This window comes from Balaenoptera musculus, chromosome 14 (assembly GCF_009873245.2).
Source record: "Balaenoptera musculus isolate JJ_BM4_2016_0621 chromosome 14, mBalMus1.pri.v3, whole genome shotgun sequence".
Taxonomy (NCBI): Eukaryota; Metazoa; Chordata; class Mammalia; order Artiodactyla; family Balaenopteridae; genus Balaenoptera; species Balaenoptera musculus.
This window is the reverse complement of record NC_045798.1, coordinates 33,378,529-33,395,533: the sequence shown is the minus strand read 5'-3', so window position 1 is coordinate 33,395,533 and position 17,005 is coordinate 33,378,529. Positions and strand designations below refer to the sequence as shown.

The 17,005-nt window shown below is 38.1% G+C and overlaps 1 protein-coding gene across 1 annotated transcript in view; it reads right to left on the bottom strand.

Annotated features, from left to right (window-relative positions):
- The window catches only part of L3MBTL4 (L3MBTL histone methyl-lysine binding protein 4), a 311,652-nt gene that overhangs the window by 69,831 nt on the left and 224,816 nt on the right, over window positions 1-17,005 (bottom strand). Inside the window, exon 16 of the mRNA XM_036823196.1 lies at window positions 14,678-14,748. Within this exon, the coding sequence (XP_036679091.1) occupies window positions 14,678-14,748 (71 nt within the window). The remainder of the gene's footprint in view (window positions 1-14,677; window positions 14,749-17,005) is intronic.

Here is a 17,005-nt window from a genome sequence, read left to right as displayed (position 1 = left end):
ATTAGTGTCGTTACAAAGATAATAAGTACTTACAATCAGCTTTTTGTAAAAAAATTAATGCTTTCTTTTTAGGGCAGTTTTAGGTTTACAGAAACATTGAGCAGATAGTACAGAGGGTTCCCGTACACCCCCCTAGCCCCTAATCTCCCCAACAGTTTCCCCTATTGTTAATATCTTACATTAGTGGGGTACATTTCTTACAGTTGATATACCAATATTGATTCATTATTATTACAAACTGGACTCTACAGTTTACATTAGAATTCAGCTTTGTGTAACAGAGTTTTGGGGGTTGTGACTAATGTATAATGCTGTGCATATATCATTATGATGAATAAGTTTCATACAGAATAGTTTTACTTCCCTAAAACTCCCATGCTCCATTTAGCCACCCCTCCTTGCTTTCCCCAACCCCAAACTCCTAACGACCACTGATCTTTTTTGCTTTTTCTATAGTTCTGCCTTTTATAGAATAGCATATACTTGGAATCATCCAGTATGTAGCCCTTTCAGACTGGCTTCTTTCAAGGAGTAAAATGCAATTAAGGTTCCTCCATGTCTTTTTGGAGCTCATTTCTTTTTATCGCTGAATAATATTCCATTGTATGGATGTACTAGAGTTTGTTTATCCAGTAATCTATTGAAAGATGTCTTGGTTGTTTCCAATTTTTAGCAATTATGAATAAAGCGTCTATAAACATTTGTGTGGACATAAGTTTTACACTAATTTGGGTAAATACCTAGAAGCAGAATTGCTGGATCATTTGGTCAGACTGTGGTTAGCTTTGTAAGAAACGGCCGGACTCTTCCAAAGTGGCCAAACCATTTGCATTCCCACCAGCAATGAATAAGAGTTCCTGTTGCTCCACATCCTCACCAGTTTTTTTGGATTTTAGCCATTCTAATAGGTGTGTAGTGGTATCACACTGTTGTTTCAATTTGCAGTTCCCTCATAAATATGATGTTGAGACTTTCTTCATAAGCTTATTTGCCATGTGTCTTCTGAGGTGTCTGTTCAGATCTTTGCTCTTTAAAAATTGGGTTGTTTTCTTATTGTTGAATTTTAACAGTTCTTTGTATATTTTGGACACAAGTCTCATATCAGATAAGTGTTTTGCAAATGTTTTCTCCCAGTCTGTGGCTTGTCTTTTAATTTGCTAACAGTTATCTTTCACAGAAAAGATTTTAGTTTTTTTTTATAAATTTAATTATTTTATTTATTTATTTTTGGCTGCATTGGGTCTTCATTGCTGTGTGTGGGCTTTCTCTAGTTGCGGTGAGCGGGGGCTACTCTTCGTTGTGGTGTGCAGGCGTCTCATTGCGGTGGCTTCTCTTCTTGCGGAGCATGGGCTCTAGGCGCATGGGCTTCAGTAGTTGTGGCACATGGGCTCAGCAGTTGTGGCTCACAGGCTCAGTAGTCGTGGCTCGCAGGCTCTAGAGCACATGCTCAGTAGTTGTGGCACACAGGCTTAGTTGCTCCGTGGCATGTGGGATCTTCCCAGACCAGGGCTCCAACCCATGTTCCCTGCACTGGCAGGCGTATTCTTAACCACTGCACCACGAGGGAAGTCCTGATTTTAGTTTTAATACAGTCCAACTTATCAAGTTTCTCTTTCATGGGTCATGCTTTTGGTGTTGTATTTAAAAATTCATTTAAAACACAAGGTCATCTAGATTTTCTCCTACGTTGTCTTCTGGAATCTTTATAGTGCTGTGTTTTATGTATAGGTCTCTGACCCATTTTGAGTTTATTCCATTTTCAATTTGTTAAATTTATTCTTTTTTGTCTTCTCCCTCTTTTTCTCCTTTCTCTGATTTTAATTGAGCATTTTTTATGATTTGATTTTCTCTCCTCTTTAGCATATCAATTATACTTCCTTTTACATTTTTATGGTGGTTGCACGGGAGTTTGCCATATGTATTTACAACTTCTTCAATCCTCTTTCCAATAACACCACATATAATGCTTCATGAGCAGCAACAAGCACCTTGTGACAGAGTATTCCCAAATCTTCCGTCCCGTCCCTATAATACTGCTGTCAACCGTTTCACCTACGCGTAAGCTGTAATCATCCAATACATTGTTATTATTATTTTGAAAAGCACTTGAACAAACTGTCGTCTACTAGAGCAATTAAGAATATGAAAAACAGGAGATTTTATCTTATCTCCACTTTGTTCCTTCTCTAATGCTCTGTCTTTATATAGGTCTGAGTTTCCTACCTACATAATTTACTTTCTCTCCAAAGAACTTCTTTTAACTTTTCTTGCAAGGCAGGTCTACTGGTGACAAATTCCCTCACTTTTTGTCTGTCTGAGAAAGTCTTCATTCCTCCCTCACTTTTGAAGGATAATTTCATGGTGAACAGAATTGTTGGTTGCGGTGTTTTCTTTCAATACTTAATGTTTCACTCCACTCTCTTTTTGCTTGGATGGTTTCTGAAGAAAGTCCAATGTAATTCTTATCATTGCTCCTCTATAGGTAGGGTGTTTTTTTCTTTGCCTTCTTTCAAGATCTTTTCTGTCTTTGACTTTATTCATAGTTTGAATATGATATACTAGGTGTAGAATTTTGGGTATTTTTCCTACTTAGTGTTTTTTGTGCTTCCTGGATCTGTGCTTTGGTGTCTGTCACTAATTGTGGAAAATTCTCAGCCATTATGATGTCAAATATTTCTTCTGCTCCTTTTTAGTCTTTATTCTGGTACTCCCATTACATATATGCTACACCCTTTGCAATTGCCTCACCGTTCTTGGATATTCTGAAGCATCTTTTTAATTCCTTTTCTCTTTGTTTTTCAGTTTGAGAAGTTCTATTCACCTGTTTTCAAGCTTGCTGATCCTTTCTTTGGTCTTATCAAATCTGCTGATGAGCCTATCAAAGCCATTCTTCATTTCTCCTACAGTATTTTTGATTTCTAGCATTTCCTGCTGATTCTTTTTTAGAGTTCCCATTCTCTGCTTATAGTACCCAGCTATTCTTGCCTAGTTCTTACCATACATATCATAGTTATATAATTATATAACTACATCATAGATTCCAGTCTGATTATTCCAAAATACCTGCCGTATCTGAGACTGGTTCTGATGCTTGCTTTATCTCTTTAGTCTGTGTGTTTTGTGTTGTTTTGTTTTGCCTCTTAGCATGCTTTGTAATTTTTGGTTGAAAGCCAGGCATGACGTATCAGATAATAGGAACTTAGGTAAAAGATCTCTGGTGTGAGAGTTTATGTTAATACAGCTGGGAATTAGGCTTTGTTTGATCTACCTATAGGTGTCAGAGGCTTCAATTTCTTCTAGTGTCCTTTTTCCTTTCCCTGTTGTCTGGGTTTCCATAGAAACTCCTTCTTAAACGGAGTCTGTGTCTTACAGTTCTCTGTTGTAATATAAAGTTATTATAATGAAGCCCTATTAATGTCAAGGTACGTGGGGGGAAGTATTCTAGAGTCTTGGGATTAAAACCACCTTTTTAATGGGCTTGAGTACCTGGACTGTGGCCTTTAAGAGTTTCTTGGCTTTTGTTTCCTTCTCTGATGTGAGACATATGGCTAGACGGGATTGGAGTTGTCTAATTGCCTTTCCTCAAGGACCTATAAGCCACTGGTAAAGTAGTTTCCCTTGAGGGCAGGACCTCAATTCTCTGATGGATCTAAGAAGAGTAGTTGATATTCAGTTTGTTCAGCTTTTTTCTTGTTGTGAAGTTGGAAGTGATAACTTACAAACTCTTTACATGTCAGAGCTGAAGCCAACAATCTGCCTTTTCAGTGTGATCATTCCCATGGACAATGTCAGTAAGGAGGCTTTACAGAGTCATTTCTGTCTTCAGTTCCCTGTGACAGCAAGTCCTTAGGGCATGAACCCCAAGAAGGCCCTTACAATTCAGTATGCATATAGCTCATAGTATAAGTAGGTCATTTTACTAAATAATATAATACATAGTGTGATCACTGATCATTTTCTATGTTTCTATTTATCCTTTACCACATAAACTGAAAATGGCAGAATATGTTTTCACCAAATTTCAAGGAGATATTAGTAATAGACTCTAACCTACTGAAGGAATCATGTAGTGAGCATGAGATTCATTGTTGGGGATCATGGGGCACTTCCAAGAGCTGGGCAATCATCACCTGTGGAACTGCTACTGGGGTCAGTGCCTGTCTGAGGAGTCACACCACACAGAGTAAGACAGATGCCTTGGACAGACAAACACTAATTTCAAACATGAGTCTCAAGGAAAAACAAGCAAACAAACCACAAAGCTCCAAATCAAAAACCCAGAGCAGATACAGGGACCAACTTGCCAATAAACTCCTTCTCTCACAGGCAACTCCCATGCATGCTCCACGGTGAGCAGCAACAATTTATTCATTCAGTGGTGGTTAAAGATCTTTAAAGCATGCACAGAAACAACAACTTCTGTGATTACCACAAAACTCGTAGCACTAACTCCAGCCCTTTGCACAGACTTGCAGCCTAATCCTGTTAATTAAAAATTCCTGGTAAACAGAAGCACAGAGGCTGCCCAGAAGGCTTTGAATGTGTGTGTAAAAAACCAGTGAGTTTTGTAAATCTGAGTAGAGTACTAAGTGAAATGAAAAGATGTCCAAGAATATTTGTGCCTTTTTAACCTATGCAGGAGGCCCGCAAGTTGTGGCTTCCTGATATACTGCTTAAGGCTTTCTTGTCTTCATTCTTTGGTTCCCCAGTTGTGGTTTTTCTTCTTCCCAGTAGTTTGATGATATTTATCTGATTGCTCTTATTTTCCTCAGTCGCTCTTGACTCTGACTTTCTGGTGATACCTCAGCACTGACTTTCTTCCACTGGGTTCGGATTCCTCTAGAACAAGGCAGCACCCACAGTTCTGTGCATGAAGACAGTCTTGGACACGCACACGTAATATCACTGATGACAGAGCTTTTAAATTTCAAGTATACAATAGAATTTCCTATATGAAGATTGTATTCAAATGAGTATGAAAAAAGATGGATTGTTTTTTTTTTTAAACTTTTTTTTGGGTTTATTTATTTAGTTATTTAGTTATTATTTATGGCTATGTTGGGTCTTCGTTTCTGTGCGAGGGCTTTCTCTAGTTGCGTCAAGTGGGGGCCACTCTTCATCACGGTGCGCGGGCCTCTCATTATCGTGGCCTCTCTTGTTGCGGAGCACAGGCTCCAGACGCGCAGGCTCAGTAGTTGTGGCTCACGGGCCTAGTTGCTCCGCGGCATGTGGGATCTTCCCAGACCAGGGCTCGAACTCGTGTCCCCTGCATTGGCAGGCAGATTCTCAACCACTGCACCACCAGGGAAGCCCCTGTTTTTTAAATGATATTGAAATAATTCAGAAAAACAACAATAAGCTGGTATATTACCTTAATCCTCATCAAAACCAATTCAATGCAGAGTACAGATTTAAATGTTAAAAATAAGAGGCCATAGCTTTCCTAACATAATACATGAGTAAACAGTTGTATGACTTTGATGTTGGAATAAGAATGAAATAAAAGCTATAAACCATGAAAGAAAAACCCCAATAAATTAGATGACATGAAAACTTATTTTTAGTTAAGAAATGAAAAGAAGAAGTATACAAGGTGGGAGCACGTACAAAAATTACTGGTAAGATATGTAACAGAGTGAATTGGCATCCATAATAAATTAAGCCAACTTCAAATCTATAGTAATAACATATGCAATTTAAAAAATGGACAAAGGACAGGATAAGCAATTAACAAAAAATATGACTGACATGGAAAAATAAGAAACTTCATTATTACAGAAAAATGCTTAAAAGTATGATATTTTTCTTCTATCAATTGGTAAGGTAAAAGAGGTGAAATAGTCATTGTTTGCAAGGTTAGAGTGAAGTAATTACTCTCACACATTATTAAGGGTGTATAGCTACAGACACTTAAAAGCCAGGCTGAAATAAAACTCATAATTTATAATGTGTGTACTTTTTGATCAAATAATTTCACATTCAGATATTAATCCTATACAAATACTCCCACAAATGCCCACATATGATGGTACAAGAATTTACCGTGTCTTTGTTTTAAATGTAAAGACTGAAAATAATAAAAATGTTCATGAATGAGCATTTGATTAAATACATTATGGTAGAATCACCCAGTGAAATTCTTTGTGGCCATTAAGCAAAGATATGGTAGGAATTCCACTCCAAATTATGATGGAATAGCTTTAGTAGAACAACTTTCCTACAAAGAATGACAAGGAAAGCAAGCCTACAGGTGATTCAGATACTGATATTATAGGGCACAGAATTAATAACTGCAACTGATGTGTTTAAGAAGTTAGATGGCAAAAGAGAGAATTTTACTAAATAACTAAAATTATTTTAAAAATAATGTATATGGAAATTCCAGAACTGAAATATATAAAGAGCTAATTAAAAGTTCATTGGATGGGTGTAATAGCAGTTCGGAGGCAGCTGAAGATAGCATTAGTGATTTTGAAGAAAGTTCAGTAAAAAAAAAATCCAAGCTGAAGCACATAGTTTAAAAAGGAAGGAAATACAGAAAATAGCATAGCACCCATATGAACAAGAAAAAGTCTAAAATGTGTAGATAGAGTCTCAAAAAGGAGGAGAAGGGAGAGAATGGAGCATAAGCACCATTTGAAGAGATAATGGTTAAGAAATTTTTCAAAGTAATGAGAGACATATACTCACAGACTTAAGAAGCACTATGAATCCCCAAAAGACAGAGAGAGAAGTACACTTCATAATAAAACTGCTGAAAATCAAAGACAACAGAAAAATCTTATAAGCAGCCAGACAAACTAAGATATGCTCTAAGACACACTTCCCTCAAAGGAGACATACTCAAGCTACAGCAGACTTCTAGAGGGAAACCATGGGGGTCAGAAGACAATGGTATGTTATCTATAAAGCCTGAAAAAAATCAACTATCAATGCAAAATTACATAACCAGCAAAAATATTATTCAAAAGTTTAGGCAAAACAAAAACATTTCTGGACAAGAAAAACTTACTTTTTAAAAAACATAGCTAGAAGACATGCTAAAAGGAATGCAAGAGAGTTTTTCAGACAGAGGATAAATGATCCTACACAAAGATGTGTATTTTACTAGCTAGACCATCTACTAAAAATATTAAAAGTGCATAACCAACAAGCTAGTATAGGAAAAATGGTATAATAAAATAAATTCTTGGTTAATAAAAAATAAAGCAAGAAGTACAGTAAGTCCCCTACATATGAGCCTTCCAGTTGCGAACTTTCAAAGATGCAAACATGCGTTCGCACATCCAATCACGTAAGTTAGTTCATGTGTCTGGCGTACATTGTCACGTGCATGCATCCTCTACAAGTGGTTGTGCTTCTGTGTACTTTACTGTACAGTACTGTATAGAGTATAGTAGTACAGTATCTTTTTTTCAAGCCCAGGATGTCTGGAAGCAAGCATAAAAGCAGTGGTGATGTAGCTGGTACTGCTAAGAAGCTCCAAGTGAGAACAATGGAGACAAAAGTGACAATAATTGAGAGAGTGGAGCAAGGCGAAAAGATGGAGGACGTTGTTCATTCTTATAACATTCAACCGTCAGCAGGATTCTGAAGAACAAGGACAAGATCATGGAACATGTGAATTCTGCTGTGCTGATAATATCGAAGAAGCGTGGAAAAGTGATGGAGGAAATGGAGAAACGTCTCAGCGTGTGGATGCAGGATCAGCATCAGCGCTGAGTCCTGCTCAGCTTAATGCTGATTCAAGAGAAAGCTAAAAGCCTTCATGAAGACTTGAAGAAGAAACACGGTGAAGAATCAGAGGGTGCATCTTTTAATGCCAGCCACGGCTGGTTTCATCGGTCCAAGGCTAGAACCAACCTTCACAATGTAAAAGTAAGTGGCGAGGCAGCGAGTGCAGATATGGTAGCTGCCCAGGAACTTCCTGAAACGCTTCAAGAAATTACTGAAGAAGGTGCATATTTATCTGAGCAGGTTTTTAACGTGGATGAGACAGGACTGTTCTGGAAGAGGATGCCAGACGGAAGTTACATCAGTAAGGAGGGAAAGTTGATGCCACGCTATAAAGCAGCAAAGGATAGGCTAACTCTGTTGTTTGGTAGCAATCCTTCCTGTGATACGAAGCTGAACTCTCTCTTATTTGTCATTCAGAGAACCCAAGAGCCCTTAAAAACATAGCCAGGGGCTCTCTTCCCGTTGTGTGGAAGAGTAACCCCGAAGCCTGGGTTACATAGGCCATTTTCCAGGAATGGTTTTTCCACCACTTTATCCCGAAGGTAGAGAAATACTGCTTGGAGAAGGACGTCCCATTCAACATTCTTTTGCTGCTTGACAATGCTCTGGACCACCCCCATTCATGGACGACTTTCATTCCAACGTCAAAGTAGTGCATCTGCCACTGAATACTAAGTCGCTCATCCAACCTATGGACCAGGGAGTTATAGAGACTTTCAAGAAATTTTATTTACGTCATATTTTTTGTCAGGCAGTAAAGGCGGTGACGAATCAGGGACAACCTTGCAACAATTTTGGAAGGACTGTAACATCTACAAGGCCAAAAAAACATTGACTTTGCTTGGCGTGAGGTTATGGCCGTCACCATGAAAGGGGTTTGGAAGAACCTTTGCCTGCAGTTTGTTCACGATTTCCGTGGATTTGAGAAGGTGGATGAGGAGTCCAAAGAGGTCTTCAGGAACTCAGTGACCCTCAGTGAGAAGCTGGAGCGAGATCAACAAGAGGACAACTTCACTGAACTCCTTGCCGTGCAACATGAAGCGCTTACGGAATCGGAGGCCCAGAGAAAGGATGAACAGGAAGAAGAAGTAACTGAAGAACTGAAGAGATTCACGATGCAAGAAATGTCAAGGGGATTTTCTTTATTTGAGGAGGCACTGTTAGTTTTTGAGGTACAAGACCCGAATGTAGAATGGTACACAAAGGTTGCAGCAGACGTTCAGAATGCAATCCAGTGCTACCGTGTCATCTATGATGAGAAAAAAAGAGCTACTACCCAGACATCACTGGATCATTTTTTCAAGAGGGTAGATAGATTGAATCCAGCAAGGAACCAGAACCTGTGCCATCAACATCAGGTGTGAGTGAAATTGCAGCTTGCCCTCTGTCTCCTATTGCCGACGATCTGATACTTCAGCTCTACCATCTCCCACCTCCTCTCCCTCCTCCAGTCAGTAACTCTTCTTGCCTGTTCACTCGATGCCAGCCCCTGTATGCCAGCTGTTGTACTGTACTACTGTACTTTTCAAGGTATTATACCGTAATATTAAAAACATTTTATTTTTTATATTTGTTTTTTTATGTATTGTTTGTGTGAAAAGTATTATAAACCTACTACAGTATAGTACTATTATATAACTGATTGTGTTAGTTGGGCACCTAGGCTAACTTTGTTGGGCTTACGAACAAATCGGACTTATGAATGTGCTCTCAGAATGGAACTTGTTTGTACGTAGGGGACTTACTGTATAAAAATTAAATATAAAATATAAAAAAAGCAAAAAAATATATAAAATATAAAAAAGCAAGAACACAAAACTGTTGAGAAAAATAAAAAAACAGTCATTAAAATGATAGCTATAAACCCAACTTAACAGCAGTAACATTACAAATGTATTAAATACTCTAATAAAAAGACTACTATCATCAGACTGAATGTCAAAGTAAATATCACACGCCACTTACAAGAGATACACTGAAGCACAGGACAGTGTCGGTCACTTGATTTATGATGAACAGTAGGGGAAAGGAAGGGTTTTTAAAAAAATAAATGATGCTGGGTCAACTGAATATTCACATAAAAAGTAAATCTTGATGCCTATGCTTTATCAGGTATAAAAAATAATGTCCAGGGGCACTGTAGATATAAACGTGAAAGAAAAACAAAGATTCTAGAACAAAGAATAACACAACACAGTAATGACCATGCAACAGGCAAATGTTTTAAACAGGACACTGAAGTGCTAACCACAATAGAAAGGACTGATGGACGGTACTGAAATGTGGAATTTCTATTCCTCACAAGGCACCACTGAGAGTGAAAGGCAGATCACAGGCTGGAGAAGAAATCTGCAACACATCTATCCAACAACGGACTCATGTACAAATACAAAGAACTACTGCATTTCAATAAGAACAATACAACCTAAAAGATGTATTTCACAAAAGAGAATGTTCAAATAGCCAACAAACATGAAAATGTGTTCAAGTTCATTAGGCTTCAGGGAAATGCGAAATTAGAAGCATAATTAAATAATACCGTAGACCCAAAAGAACGGCTAAAATTAAAGTGACTGACAAAAACTAACTGCCGGCAGGGATGGAGAGTACCTGCAATTTCCACACTGTGCTGCAAGGAACGTACTGGGACAACCGATTTGTAAAAATATTTGACACCAGCTCCTGAAGGTGAACTTATACAAACCCAGTTACCCAGGCGGTCCATTATTAGGTATGTGCCCTACAGAAATGCATACACATATCCACCAAATCACATACAAGAATGTTCCTAGTAGTACCATTGGTAAGAGAGAAAAATTGAAAACAACCAGCACTAAAATAAATAAATTGTGGTTATCACCATAAAATTGAACAACATGCAGTAATGAGTATACACAAACCATGATTTGGATGGATCTTACAAACATCATGCTAGCAAAAGTCAGACATGAAAGAGCACATACTGTGTGATTATATTTATAAAACGTTCAAAATCAGGAAAAAGTAACGATAGCGACAGAAATCAGAAGCGTGACCATGGCAGGAGGTGGTAACTGCATGGAATAAGGTGAGCTTCCATCAGCTTCTTTTCTTGACCCAAGATTAAGTGGATGTGATCTCTTGTGGACGTGGGTACAATTTTTACTTAGGAAAAAAAAAAAAGAACCTAGCAGATGTACATGCACTGACTTAGGAAGATAGTCATGATGCATCAGCAAGTGTAAATAAAGATCACCAAATACACTATGATTCTATACTGGTAAAGAAAACAACAAGGTGAATTGTTACATCCAAAATACATCTATGAAGGATTTATTAACAATGTTTATCTCATATTTTTTGCTTTGTGAAATTTTGGGGTTTTTAAAAAAGTGAACATTCGTTACACATTTGGGGCCAAAAATAATCAATAGTAAGACCCCCCCCCCAGCTTCCCAGCTGAACACTCCACAAAACCAAAGCTGCCCCTAGGGTGGGACAGCGTGGTGGCCCTGCAGGACGTCTGCCTGTGGTCCAGTAGTGAGGTTCAGGCGGGTGCTCTGGTCCAGGGGTCTCTGAGGGGCAGGGGGGCAGATCGCGTGGGTGAGCAGGTCTCCTGGACTCAAGGAAACGCGCTTTCATAGCCTCACTCAAACTTGTTTTCAAAGGAGCAGATTTAACGCAGTTCTTAGCGGAACAGTCCAGAGCAGAGGGAAAAACCTGACAGGCCACTGCGCAGAAGCCAATTCCATTCCAGAGAAGGGACATGTTTGGAGTCGCTCTGTGCTCATGCCTTATTTACTTAGCAAAGGGCACAAAGGCTAATTACCACCTGCCACGTCTCAGGTGTAACACCCAATAAGCTTCCCTGCAAACCTTCAGATGAGTTAAGACAGACTCCTACTTACTTCTGTTAATTTTATTACCAAACATCCTTCAAGACAATCATGCTTTCCTCAACCAATTTACATCATTATAAACTAAATGTTTCTATCATCTGATCTAATTCTTTGGAAAAGGAAAAATGTTGAATCTCTAAGAAGTATGCTGGAAAATAATGATGGCCTTTAAAATACTTTCCATTATATCTGCCAAGCATATCAACTGTGAATAAAATGATTTAGAAAATGAAGATGTTTCCGAGTAAATATTGAAAACATGCCAAAGATATGAAGAGGAGAAGCTACATGTGCTCGTGTACACATGTGCAGACAATCTCTAAAACTCAAAGGTATACTATTTTCCCTCACGGGAGAAATGAGGAACAGATTTTAACTCATTTTCCTTAAAAAAAAAAAAAAAAAGGAAAAAAATTCCTAATGAATTAAACAATGTGTTTATTCAAATCTATGGCCAGACCAAAGAAACAAAAAACAAAGGTAAGGATTTAGAAATTATACTCAGATTTATAGGCTTACAGAAAATAACAGGGAAATATTAAATAATCACTTAGTGTCACGGTAGCAACATATTTATTCTCATTATTTTGTCTCATCCAGGTTAGAACCAGAGAAAATGAGCTTAATTGTAATAACAAGGGTTAGATCAATATGAGGAAGAACACTTTGGGTGACAAAAGGCTAGACAGAGAGCAGGTGCTAAATAAATCCTGCTCGGATGGACCCCTGAAGGCATCTTCTCAACAAGAAGCACAGTGGCCCTGGCAGCACGCGCTCTGCACCAGGCAGGGGCTCCTTGTCATTAGTGTCCCGGGTCTGTGAACACAGACCTTCTCTGGGAGGAAATCAAATGTTTAAATTAAGAAGCACGGTAAATGCACTAATAAACACATGTGGTTATGAACGTTTTATAAACTACACAGAAAAGCACAGGTGCAAACAAGATGGATTTCATCTTTCACATTATGCAGTTGCATTTTGCTAGGGATATTTTCTATATTTATAAGGATGACCCTCATTAGTATTTTACTATGTGAACTACTAAACTGACTGTGTATTTGTTTTAACAGGAACGTATACATAATTACTCTGTGGAGATACTTTCAAAAGTGTCAAAATATGAAAAAAAAAAAGTGTCAAAATATGAATTGAGACACTGATGCTTTTTTAGGGTTCTTCATGCAGTTCCAAACATGTTGTTTACAGAATGAAGGCTGGTAAAATGGATTAGAACATTTGTATAGAGCAGCTTCCAAAATATCAGTTATTTATTTCATTTTATTTAAAGAGATGTTACTATCTAGTTTTTTATGTTGAAATTCTTCTGGCTAGGGAGACACATATAGATGCACAATCCAAACAGAGTAACTTAACTTCCCTCCCTTTTCTGAGGAAAAGATTCCTCCCCGCTTTGTGGATGAGATAAAATCAAGTGTTCTTCCAGTTACGAGAGGAGCTTGGCCCTGCCTGAGATCAGCCCACAGAATCCACAGCCCTTTTGGACCCTCCTACACTCATGGTGGGAATGTAAATTGGTGCAGCCACTGTGGAAAACAGTATAGAGGGTTCTCAAAAAACTAAAAATAGAACTACCATATGACCCAGTAATTCCACACCTCAGTATATATTAGAAAAAAATAAAAACACTAATTCAAAAAGATACATGCATCCCAATGTTCACAGCAGCATTATTTACAATAGCCAAGATACAGAAGCAACCTAAGTGTCCATCAACAAATGAATGGATAAAGAAGATGTGGTGTATATACACAATGGAATACTACTCAGCCATAAAAAAAGAACACAGTTTTGCCATTTGCAGCAACATGGATGGACTTGGAAGGCATTATGGTAAGTGAAATAAGTCAGACAGAGAAAGACAAATGTCGTATGATATCACTTATATGTGGAATCTAAAAAATACAACAAACTAGTGAATATAACAAAAAAGAAGCAGACTCAGATACAGAGGACAAGCTAGTGGTTACCAGTGGGGGGAGGGGCAATATAGGCAGGCAGAGTAAGAGGTACAAACTATTAGATATAAAATAAGCTACAAGTATATATTGTACAACACAGGAAATACAGTCAATATTTTATAATAACTATAAATGGAGTGTAACCTTTAAAAATTGTGAATCACTATATTCTACCCTGGTAACTTATATAATACTGTACAGCAACTATACTTCAATTAAAAAAAAAGAAGTCACAGCCCTTTTGTTAAATGACTGCAAAGCACACTCTTTTTCTCTTAAGAAAAGTCGAACGGGTAATCGTATTGGAGGTGAAGTGCAATGCAACCAAACTGTACTAACTTGAACTTTTAGCCAAATCAGGAGAAAACTCACTAATTTTCTTTTCCTCTAGAAGATAAACAGATCTCCTACCATGCTCTGGAAGATACAAACATGTAGAGCTACATTGCTGAAGACATAAAAATACAACTTACCAACATTTTAATCTGACCAAAGAAAAATTATTGCACCAAATTAACACCCAAGAGGAAATTTATCCCTTAGCTTGCTACAGTATAACCTCAAAATTATACATGACATTCTGTGTATATGGAGCCTTAATTGCAAAGAAACATAATTAAGTGAAAACATGCAATTCTTTCCCCTATACTCTAATAATCCCTTAGCTTTTAACACTTAAAGTTTGCTATAACCTTCTCGCCTGTCTTGCTGACGAAGTACATTCTGCAGTCCCCCAACTTATAAGAACGCCAAGGAGACACTTCTGGTTTCCCTCTATGCCCTGTGCAGATGGCAGAGAGACATTCCACCACTGAGACTTGCTATTTCTACAGGTTTAGATTTGTCTTGTCATCAGTGAGGACCACAGAGCAGATTATAGAGTCTTTCACTTTCAAAATGAGGAAATGAAGGTCAGAGCAGTGAAGCAGGGTTGGGATGAGAGGAGAGCACAAGTGTCTGGGCCCCTGGCAGGTTCTTTCCCCCATTCCTTCCTGGAATGATAACACCAACCAAACACACAAACAAGACATTCTTCCCAACAAAAAGCAGAGTCTGCGTTTTTGCTAGTGTTTTTGTTTTTACCTCTGAAGAGAATATCCAAGTCAATATCTTCTTTTCCTTTGATTTTCAAACACTTTGCCTGCTGTACAAGTCTGGGCAAAGAACAGAAATAAAACCTAGATTCATTATCCTGTGAGGTAGGGATAAATCATGACAGCAGCACAAATTTAAATAGAAATCACAGGGTAAACAATAGTGAATTAGCAGGTATTTTTGCTGTACAGAGCCTTGTTAGAATTTTTCTTCAATTTAAGATTTAAAAATACACTTTTGTTCAGAAACTGTAAGTTTGAAACCTGAAACTTGAAAGCTCCCAACCCCCCGTTCTATTATAGCAAAAAGTTTCTAAAACTCTCTGGAGAATAACCTCTTCAGATTCTGAGGAGGCGCTATTAGGGATGGTAGGTGATGGTGTGGTAGGTGGTAAATAATAATTGCTACTGATGATTTCTGTGCTTATTTTAATCAGAAGATTATAGACATTGTGCTCAAACAACTGTACAAAGTAATTTAGTTACAATGTTGAATGTCAGAGAATTAATTAACTTTTAAAATTCTCCAGAATACAGTAAGGACTAATTCTGTAACTCTTTCATCACGGAACTTCATTAAAACTTGAGGCTCATAGTTTGTAATGAATACAGAAGTTTCTAAAATGAAACTTTTCTGGTGTTGCTAATTACCTAGTAATTAATTTTAGGTAGACAGAACTTGAGATGGCTCATTAATTTATCTGCAGTATTTAAGATTTTAATGAAAATGATAATACCTTGCTTGGCAAATATATTTTCTGATTGCAATCGGATAACTGCTCTCTCATTTTATCTTCACTGACAAGCTGTTACGGTAGGCATGCCAGTACTGTTTCAGTTTTTGTTTTAGATGAGGAAACTGATTCAGTTACTAAAATCTTACATAGAAACCTAAGTGACTGGTACATAATTGGAGGCAATTTTATCTGTATGTTCCAAAAACGTGGATGTCATGATAAAAACACATTCTATTCATCAGATACTTTTTAACCATGAAGAGTTTTTTAATCAAAAAAGCAATTAACTGAGAAAGAATTTCTGTTGAAATCCCACCTTTGGACCTTAAAAGAAGGTCCTACACAGCCATTGTGGCGCACACCAGCCTCAGGTAGTTAATCTCCTGTGGTGCAAGCAGAGACCAGTCCACACAAAACCTGGGTCTGTGTCTTAGGCCCTTGTGCCCTGGGTTTGAGGCCCAGCGTGAGCAATTAAATTCTAGAAGCCTCAGCTTCCCAACCTGCAAAACCAAGATGGTACTTGCCTTACAGGGTTTGTTTGGAACAATCAGTGAAACAATATGTTATAACATAGTCTACAAACTCTTATGCATCATGGTCATGCATAAAAATATATGGAATATTTTTATTAATTCCATATGTTTAATTTCATTATATATATAATATATACTATAAAATTATTTATATATCTCATCAAGATTTATCTACATTCTTGTAGGAAAGAACATTAATGGTGGAAAGAGGGCTTAGCCCTAAGCAGCAAGCCTCTGGGGGAGAGAGCTGGTCAACACGGGATGTCAGAGGCACATGTGCACAGTAAAGTCATTTTACAAAGGATAAGATGGAAAAGAAAAGAACAATTTCAGCTCTGCTTACATCTTTTTGGCAAATAGTTAGGTATTTCCCCCAAAACTTTACAAATTGTATGAAACTTGAGTTGATTTTCAAACCATCTGAAAGCATCCCTCTGCAAATACATGCTGATGAAGATGGCAGTTCTATCTTACAAAATTAAAAAAAAAAAAGAAGCCAGTATGCCTTACATAACTTTGACGAGGATTTTATAAAGCAATTTAAAAATAAATCAAACAAGTTTACTGAGTGGCTTTTTAAAAAAATGCAAGGTGCTGCAATCAATCACAGATATATTTAGGAATAGTTCTTGCTTTCAAAATTATTACATCACCAGGAAGATACACCAAGTCAAACCCTGTAAACCAGCGGTCCCCAACCTTTTTGGCACCAGGGACCAGTTTCATGGAAGACAATTTTTCCAAGGACTGCTGTGGGGGTGGGGGGTGGAGAAGGAGGCGGGGCTGGGGATGGTTCAGGCAGTAATGCGAGTGACAGGGAGGGACGGGCAGCAGCAGAGGAAGCTTCACCGGCTCACCTGCTGCTCACCTCCTGCCGTGCGGCCTGGTTCCTAACAGGCCTCAGATGGCTACTGGTCCTTGGCCCGGGGGGTTGGGGACCCCTGCTGTAAACTGTTCAGATTCAGTTACATCTCCTGAGTGAGGCAGGTGCCTGCTAAGGACTCCCAGGTTCTTCATTTCATTTAACCTCATTTCATTCTCACAAAA